The following is a 10,000-nucleotide window of genomic DNA, read 5'->3' on the forward strand; positions in this document are numbered from 1 at the left end:
TGTACCAGAGTCTGGTAGGACCAGGCTAATGGACCAGAGTCTGGTAGGACCAGGCTAGTGTACCAGAGTCTGGTAGGACCAGGCTAATGGACCAGAGTCTGGTAGGACCAGGCTAGTGTACCAGAGTCTGGTAGGACCAGGCTAATGGACCAGAGTCTGGTAGGACCAGGCTAGTGTACCAGAGTCTGGTAGGACCAGGCTAATGGACCAGAGTCTGGTAGGACCAGGCTAGTGTACCAGAGTCTGGTAGGACCAGGCTAATGTACCAGAGTCTGGTAGGACCAGGCTAGTGTACCAGAGTCTGGTAGGACCAGGCTAGTGGACCAGAGCCTAGTAGGACCAGGCTAGTGGACCAGAGTCTGGTAGGACCAGGCTAGTGTACCAGAGTCTGGTAGGACCAGGCTAGTGGACCAGAGCCTGGTAGGACCAGGCTAATGTACCAGAGCCTGGTAGGACCAGGCTAGTGTACCAGAGTCTGGTAGGACCAGGCTAATGGAATCATGGGAGCCTTTAAGACTTTCACCAGCGAGTGTCTAAATCACCTAATATGCCAAAATAAATCTTAAATTCACTGAATCTGAAATGGAGTCTGGTGTGGAGTTTATTCCTCATAAACAGGCAGAGCTACTTAGGACGGAGCATTAGGGCCACATCAAGGGGGAAACATAAGGAGGAAGATGTATTTATTTATTTTGCATTTCGAGAATTAAGTCGAAATGGCGAGAATAAACTTGATATTTCAAGAATCAAGTCAGACTTTTGAGAATAAACCCAAACTACTGTAACTTTACAGTCTTCTACAAAATGCCTTGTGAAGGCCGACGTGACCTCGTGAAATTATACTTCAGAATCAGTTTTAATAACAAGGAAATTCTTTCTCTTTTAGCACAAAAACACAGTATGGTGATAATGCTGCGTTCCAGACACAATTTTTAGCCCGTAAGTTACGACTTCAAGTCACAACTCACGATTTGGTAGCGTTCCAGGCAAAGTCACGACAAACCCTTCTAGCTAGCGTTAGATAGCGTTACCTAGCGGCTACCTAACGTTGGCCTTAGCTAACGCTAGCTGATGCTAGCGATTTCTAGTCTGCGACATATTTTGGGCTTCATTAACCAGTCCCTCCAGAAAAACGTGATTATGCGATCTCATAACTCAACGCATAATCAGCCAAAGTCTGCATATTTATGCGGGGGGGGGGGCGCATTTTTTTCAAATACGCCGCACTTTCGCCGCATAAATTGCCGATTTCCGCGCAAAATATGCGGGTCTTGCATGATTTCATAATCCCCGCATTTTCGTTGCAAAAAAGTCCCATATATCTTAGCAGAAAGATGAAAAATGTTGCGTTTACTTCACACAAGAGCAGCCGTTTTCCCCTGTTGCCATGGGAACGTTATGAAGTGACGTAATTACGCGACGTGAACATCATCGAAAAGTTGCAAACCCCGCGATGAAGCCACGATGAAACCGCAATTTTTGCAAGTTCCTGCAATTTCATCGCATAAAATTGCATAAATATCCCGCATATTCCATCGCATTTTTAAAGAAAACGTGCCGCATAATCAAGGATTTTTGCCCAAAACAATCACAAAAAAACTCCACATTTTTCTGGAAGGACTGAATTAATAAACATAACCTGTAGTAGTACACAGTCATATGTGTATTGTTATGATTACAATGTGCGGAATTACTTTACGTTGCCTATTTATGTCTATTTATTTCTATTTCTCACCGTTAATCACTGGCGTCTGTACAGCATCAACAGGGGTCACCATTGTTGTTTATGTGTGTGTGACGTCAAAAACTGTAACTGGGAGAACAACCATCTGGTACGAGTTCACGGGGAGTAAGTTACGGGGTTGACTGCCGTTCCAGGGAACTTTCACGGGGGGAAGGTTGTGAAAACACGAGTTACGGGATGCCTGGAACGCGCCCTAAGTCTGTTCAGAAAGAGAAACCACTAGGGTTGGGCGGTATCCAAATTTTGATACCGTCAAACCTCCCTATTTTACCGCGGTATACGGTATTACCGTGACTAATTAAAAATGATGACGTAAGGCTCAGACGGCGTCACCAAACTGCTGGCTTCACCGTTCAGAAACTGAATACCAAACACTAATACTGAAACAATAACAACATAATAACAACTTACAAAAAAACTACTTTCTCCTCCACACTGTCACCTGATGACAACCACACATAATTACATAAATGATATTTAATATATAATCCTTGTCTCCTATATAAGTGCATTGCATTTTTTTTTAATGACGGCATTGAAACTGATACCGTTGCTATTTTTAAGACCCCGCGGTATACCGTATTCCCGTATTACCGCCCAACCCTAGAACCACACCAACTTGGAAGAGGTGGCCGTATTCCTGCAAGCTGAAATAGCTCGTAATGGACAGATGCAAGGGTATCCATGGTTACACCTCTGCGCAATATACAGAGAGGAAATGTTGTATCACAAGACACAAAAAGACAATTTATCAAATAGTAGATATGTAACCCATATCTCTGATGATGCCTACATGGCAGCTGGCATGGCGGACAGTCGCTCTAATGTGATTAAGTGATAAAGGAGTTGACTTTATTCTCGAAATGCAAAATAAATGAATAAATCTGTATTCTTTTTTTTCTTTTTTTTCTTGTACCTTTATTTTACCAGGGAGAAAAAAAAATCACATTGAGATTAAAATCTCTGGCCAAGAAGGCAGCACATAGAGGATCCACTTTAACAGACAACAAGGAACAGACAGACAGGGATGGACAGCAATAATACAGAAAATCACATTTTAAAAACAAGCGCAGACATGGTGATATATTTGATTTAAGTAGGACTTGAATTCAGTATGTGAAATAACAACCTGCAGTTTTAGCTGATTTTGTAACTCATTCCATGAAGTTGGAGCAGGGGAGAGCGGGGGCAGTTGCAACACTTTTTACATTTCCTTCAGTTTCTCAGCAACCGTTTGTATTAGACAGACAAAAAAATATATATTTTAAACCCATATATGTCACCTACCTGCCCATACTGCTGCAACATGTGTACATATGATAATATGGAAGTAATGTGAACTTAAATGGACCCTGAAAAATGTCATATATGGGGACAGTTGCAACATACTTAAAACTCATACTTCGGCATAATTATTCACATTTTTTTTTTGTTTATTTGAGATCAGAGTTATTAAACCACTGAATTGCCTTTTATGTCAATTTTATCTAATTGTCATTGTTGTCATGAGGGACAGTTGCAACACCATGTGTGGACAGTTGCATAAGCCATCTTAAAACTAGTGATGCTAGCCTAACACATTAGCTTTAACACATGGTACTGAAGTCTGTTAAGAGCTACGAAACTGCACATTCAAACTATATAATGATAAAGATCAATACTTAAACAGTTTAGACAGTATGACAAAAAAACTGGTTGTAAAAAAAGTTACTTTTTCACCTTGAATTTCAGTTCTCCCATAAGGAACGATGACGTGTGGCTGTTAACTTCCAGACGGATGGAGGGGCCTACTGAGCATGTGCAGTAAGAGTTTCATGACTCTAGCTCATTCCTGATTGGAGAAATCAGCAATGATGCAACTGCCACACGTTGCAACTGTCCCCACTCTCCCCCACTGTAGCTAAAAGCAGTTTTTCCAAACTCTGTTTTAGTTTGTGGAACATCATCCAGTACGTATCCACCTGATCTTAGATTGTGTTCAGATCTACTAGATGTTAAAAGTGTAGTTAAACATGAAGGAGTGTGTCCAGTTATTGATTTGTACACAAAGGTCAACCAATGTTTGAGCCTTCTTGTGTTGAGTGAGGGCCAACCAACCATCTCATATAATATATGATATAATACACAGTGATGGGTTAGGGTTAGAAATCTCAGTGCTGAATGATACACAGAATCAGGGTTCAAAATTAGCACCATTGACCAGCCAAATGCTGGTAAAATACGCAATTGGCTGGTAGATTTGCTTCACTCACCAGCCAAAAAACAATGGTAATCTTTTGAGTGGCTGGTAAAATTTGAACATTCACTAGCCATTTGGTGGACGAAAAAGTTAATTTTGAACCCTGCACAGAATCCAAAGATTTCAACAGGGTCTTTGTGGAGTGTCTGTAAAACACATCTCCATAGTCTAAAACTGGCTGCTGTTTAACAGGTGTTACATAGTAAGTAATCAATGTTGTTGCAAATGTGCATTATTTACAAGCCAAACAATGGCTGGGCGACCCCGTCCTTCGGAAACGATTGTGGCAAATTGCGAGGTCCTCAATGACGATCAAATTAAGGGGGAGGAGTGGAATTTAAGCAGACTAATAGCTGAACTCACCACACCGACAGCGACTCTGGAGTGGCTGGCGAGACGTCGCCTAATCGCGAATGAGATGGAGTGCAGCGCTGGGCGTCACCGAGCGCGGCTGGTGCGTCTGGAAAGGTGGGTAGACGGCTTCAGGTGGTACTAATACACGGTTGTCACAATTTCCAGTGTATAGGCCTAGCCTAAATAAATCACGATAGGCCTACTACTTGCCTAACCCTCACCCCTCAAAACTCGTTTTATAAACACTAGGCTACGGCGCTTACCCGGCCGCGCACCCCGACCCAGTCGAGGGCCAGTCTGGGACAGATTCTGCCTTCGAGGCGTTCAGTCATAATCCCGCAGAGTAATGCTAGTTTTGGGACACTCACTTTTTGGAAAATATTAAACTAACCTGTCTCAAGTAAGACCCTCATCATTTGTGACAGTCACTTTTTGGAAAATAATTTGTGACATTAAACTGCACGTTTACCCATCTTGACAAACAGACCGCTGTTAGTTTAACTGTTAATGTTTAACTGTTAATGTGTAGCAAAAACATGAACGAAAAATCAGGAAATGTTTGTGGTGTAGCAGCTTAATATTCTGTTAACAGCTGCTAAAAGTGAAAGTATTCTCTTGAATATGTTTGAATATATGAATATGATCGCTGTCATGATAATAAGACCAACCTTACCTGCAGTTTAATCGTATTTTCAGGTGGAGATATGTAAGCTTTCTAACTTGAACTTCTTTAAACGTTCGCGTTGATTTCTCTCCAGGGGTGAAATGATGCTGCCTTCAGGTGCTCGTCTTAAACTCGGAAATCAGACACACCGGACAAAACAAGTTACTTTCGAGTGGAAATAAAAACTAATTGATCTTGTTTTATTATGATTGCACAGTGTTCCGTCTTATAAGATGTTGAACATCTACCCAAAATATCTTAGTATATATACAGTGAAAGAACAAATGACAGCTTGGTTCTTCTAGTTCACAGAAAGTGCAAAAATATTTAATATCAAGTTTGGAATCGTGTTTATCTCTACACATCATTTCCAAGAACCCAAACACTTCCTTTTATTTATTTAAAGAAACAGGATCAGGGAATAGGAGGCACACACACACACACACACACACACACACACACAGACACACACACACACACAGACACACACACACACACACAGACACACACACACACACACACACACACACACAGACAGAGACACACAAACACACACACACACACAGACACACACACACACACACACACAAAGAGACACACAGACACACACACACACACACACAAAGAGACACACACACAGACAAACACACATACACACACGCACACAGACACACACACACACACGCACACACACACACACAGACACACACACACACACAGACACACACACAAACACACACACACACACATACACAGAGTCACACACACACACACACACAGAGACACACAAACACACACAGACACACACAGACAGACAGAGAGAGACAAACACACACACACAGACAGATACACACAAACAAACACACACACACACACACACACGCAGAGACATACAATAAAAAGGTCTATCTCTGTAGGGATCCTTTCCATAATGTCATGAACCGAGCTGTAATGTAACCCTACAGGACTAATGTTCAGCATCCGTTAGCGTCCACTAAAAGTTCTGTTGTTGCTGCTGACAGACTCAGATTATTATTCTAAGTGTCTGACAACATTATGAAAGGATCCCTACAGAGATAGACCTTTTAGTTAAAGAGTAAGATCCTTTTAGTTTAACATGAAACAGCCCCGAAATCACCATCACCAGACTCCACCAGACTCTATGTAAATAATCAGGACTTTTATCATCGTAAAAAACATTTCATTCAAAGTGGACAGAAACTAAATAAAACTATCAAAGTCCGTCTTGGTTCATCTTTCCACTGTTCCAACAATCACCACTCTGGTTTGGTTGAAATAAATCCTTAATTCACCCATTTACATGTGGAAATATGCTGGTTCTATACACGCTAAAAGTACTGATTATTTACCTGGAGTCTGGTGGAAATTTGCTGGCTCTATACACACTAAAAGTCCTGATTATTTACATGGAGTCTGGTGGAAATATGCTGGCTCTATACATGCTAAAAGTCCTGATTATTTACCTGGAGTCTGGTGGAAATTTGCTGGCTCTATACACACTAAAAGTCCTGATTATTTACATGGAGTCTGGTGGAAATATGCTGGCTCTATACACACAAAGTCCTGATTATTTACATGGAGTCTGGTGGAAATATGCTGGCTCTATACACGCTAAAAGTCCTGATTATTTACATGGAGTCTGGTGTAGTTTGGTGATGGTGATTTTGGGGCTGGGGCTAAACTAAAAGGATCTTACTCTTTAACTAAAAGGTCTATCTCTATAGGGATCTTTTCATAATGTTGTCACACACTTAGAGTAATAATTGGGAACATAGAGTCCAGGCTGAAAACAAGACAACCCTTTAATACAGGAAGGTCTCAGTAATGAAGACAGCCGTTGTTGTTCACTTTTTTTAATGAAATCCTTTATATTCCCATATTTACAGTATTAGACCTTTTGTTGTCTATCAAAACCCCTAACCCTTTAGAGTCACAATACCATTTAAATCATTTATCTTCAAATGCTATAAAATTGAATAAAAAACACTCCAAACTCAGTGAAAGTAGTGATCATTAACGGTACTTGTGCAGAGCGTTGTAGGGAACCATTCAGCTTATTTTAGGGTCATTTGGTAAAAAAGAAACTCATATTTCTGATTCAGAAATATTGAAAACGGGTCAAATTTGCCCCGAGAACAACAGGAGTATTAAAACCAGGGATGCACCGAATCCAGGATCCTGTGTGTGTGTCTGTATGTGTTTCTCTGTGTGTGTGTGTGTGTCTTTGTGTCTTTGTGTGTGTCTGTGTGGGTCTGTGTGTGTGTCTGTGTGTTTCTCTGTGTGTGTGTGTGTCTTTGTGTGTGTCTGTGTGGGTCTGTGTGTGTTTCTCTGTGTGTATGTGTGTTTCTTTGTGTGTGTGTGTGTGTGTGTGTGTGTCTGTCTCTGTGTGTGTCTGTATATGTTTCTCTGTGTGTGTGTGTGTGTGTGTATGTTTCTGTGTGTGTGTGTGTGTGTCTGTATGTGTTTCTGTGTGTGTGTGCGTGTGTCTGTCTCTGTGTGTGTTTCTCTGTGTGTGTGTGTGTGTGTGTGTGTGTGTGTGTGTGTGTGTGTGTGTGTGTGTGTGTGTGTGTCTGTATATGTTTCTCTGTGTGTGTGTGTGTGTGTGTGTGTGTGTGTCTGTATGTGTTTCTCTGTGTGTGTGTGTGTGTGTGTGTGTGTGTGTGTGTGTGTGTGTCTGTCTCTGTGTGTGTTTCTCTGTGTGTGTGTGTGTGTGTGTGTGTGTGTGTGTGTGTGTGTGTGTGTGTGTGTGTGTGTGTGTGTGTGTGTGTGTGTGGGTCTCCGCCGTTGATTACGGGAAGGTGTTTACGTAGGTGGAGTCTGGTGGTGGCGAGGACCCTGAACTATACACAACATCACCGCTGTTACAACATCTGGTAGGAAACATCCGGAAGAATACGAGTTGTGATGAAGGAATCTACAGACAGCAGCCAGAATGCAGCAACTTCAGGTACGGCAAAGGAAGGACAGTCACTGTTTACTTCATTAATGAGTTTACTGTGTTCATGGACTGAGGATGGGACGAGGATTCAGCAGAATCTCAACCAGGGGATTCCCCAAACATCTGGATTTGGTGCATCCCTAGTTTCATGGCTGTTGGAGGATGAATCTGTCTTCCTCACACGTGGAGGTAAAAGTCTGTAATCCGTTCTGTCTGAGAGTTCTGCCCCCCGAACGTCTCGTAGTCCGTCGCCCAGGCGATCTCGGCAGCCCCCCCCCACCGCTGCTCCGCTGGGACGGACGCCAAAACGCCGTTCATCTGAAAACACACAAAGATGACACAGAGCTGGATTAACACCATAGAAAATAAAATGGATAGAACTAATCCCATTTCCATTCAAACTAGAGATGGTCTGATACCTTTTTTTGCTTCCCAGTACTGATTCTGAACTTGCGTATCGGCCGATACAGAGTACTGATCCGATACCAGTGTGTTATATATTTTGTTATGTTTTAACAACTGTATACTACTATCTCTGTATGATGATATGATTTATAACAGCTGTATACTACTATCTCTGTATGATGATATGATTTATAACAGCTGTATACTACTATCCCTGTATGGATGTGATATTATTTCTATCTTTGTTGTCGGTCTGGCTCAGGTTAAACTCTTTGTGAAACATGAACTTTCTTTTATTCTGCAGTTTGACAGTCAGTTATAACGGAAAAAGAACATAAATAAACTACTTTAACGTAGATTCTCTTTAGGGCTTTAATACGTGGTATCTGATCGGTGCATTAACTCCAGTACTTCCAGATACCAGCATTTTAGGCAGTATCAGAGCCAATACCGATACTGGTATCTCTAATTCAAATTGTTGCATCCCATCCATAGAAGAAGGTTTTTTTAATCTCACCCATTGGATGATGTTTCCTCTGAAGAACTAGACGATGAAACTCTTCAGCTGTCAGACAGGTTTCTTTTCCTCCGTCTGTTCAGTCAGAAAACAGAAAAACATTTCAAACAAACAGCAGAATCAGTAGCTGTTACAAACTGGTTGTGTGTGTGCAGACTGTGTCTGTGTTTGTCTGCATACTGTGTGTGTGTGTGTGTGTGTGTGTCTGCATACTGTGTGTGTGTGTGTGTGTGTGTGTCTGCAGACTGTGTGTGTGTGTGTGTGTGTGTGTGTGTGTGTGCGTGTGTGTGTCTGCAGACTGCGTGTGTGTGTTTGTCTGCATACTGTGTGTGTGTGTGTGTGTGTGTGTGTGTGTGTGTCTGCAGACTGTGTGTGTGTGTGTGTGTGTGTCTGCAGACTGTGTGTGTGTGTGTGTGTGTGTGTGTGTGTGTGTGTGTGTGTGTCTGCAGACTGTGTGTGTGTGTGTGTGTGTGTGTGTGTGTGTGTGTGTCTGCAGACTGTGTGTGTGTGTGTGTGTGTTTTTGTCTGCATACTGTGTGTGTGTGTGTGTGTGTGTGTGTGTCTGCAGACTGTGTGTGTGTGTTTGTCTGCATACTGTGTGTGTGTGTGTGTGTGTGTCTGCAGACTGTGTGTGTGTGTGTGTGTGTGTGTGTGTGTGTGTGTGTGTGTGTGTGTCTGCAGACTGTGTGTGTGTGTGTTTTTGTCTGCATACTGTGTGTGTGTGTGTGTGTGTGTGTGTGTGTGTGTGTGTGTGTGTGTGTCTGCAGACTGTGTGTGTGTGTGTGTGTGTGTGTGTGTCTGCAGACTGTGTGTGTCTGCAGACTGTGTGTGTGTGTGTGTGTGTGTGTGTGTGTGTGTCTGCAGACTGTGTGTGTCTGCAGACTGTGTGTGTGTGTGTGTGTGTGTGTGTGTGTGTGTGTGTGTGTGTGTGTGTGTGTGTGTGTGTGTGTGTGTCCCATGTCTGTTGATTTTAACTCTCACGGCGACTGAGACAAACCTCAGACTGATGGACGGGAAACCTTCGTCAGAACAGCTGTCTTCACTCGCCGTCTCCCACGCGTCCTCGTCCTCGTCCTCGTCCTCGTCCTTCCACTCAGTCCTGCAAAACATTCCGATGA

The 10,000-nt window shown here is 42.5% G+C and overlaps 2 protein-coding genes across 2 annotated transcripts in view; both read right to left on the reverse strand.

Annotated features, from left to right (window-relative positions):
* Positions 1-5,213, reverse strand: part of LOC116056209 (membrane-spanning 4-domains subfamily A member 4A-like) — a 23,035-nt gene extending 17,822 nt beyond the window's left edge. The window contains exon 1 of the mRNA XM_036005810.1: positions 5,011-5,213. The gene's annotated coding sequence lies outside the window, so the exon portion shown is untranslated. The remainder of the gene's footprint in view (positions 1-5,010) is intronic.
* Positions 5,214-8,160: 2,947 nt separating this feature from the next.
* The window catches only part of LOC116056211, a 9,408-nt gene continuing 7,568 nt past the window's right edge, over positions 8,161-10,000 (reverse strand). The window contains exons 4-6 of the mRNA XM_031308355.2: positions 9,880-9,981; positions 8,883-8,957; positions 8,161-8,278 (exon numbers count right to left, since the gene is read on the reverse strand). Of these exons, the coding sequence (XP_031164215.2) occupies positions 8,927-8,957; positions 9,880-9,981 (133 nt within the window). The 3' untranslated portion in view covers positions 8,161-8,278; positions 8,883-8,926. The remainder of the gene's footprint in view (positions 8,279-8,882; positions 8,958-9,879; positions 9,982-10,000) is intronic.

This window comes from Sander lucioperca, chromosome 10 (genome assembly GCF_008315115.2).
Source record: "Sander lucioperca isolate FBNREF2018 chromosome 10, SLUC_FBN_1.2, whole genome shotgun sequence".
NCBI lineage: Eukaryota > Metazoa > Chordata > Actinopteri > Perciformes > Percidae > Sander > Sander lucioperca.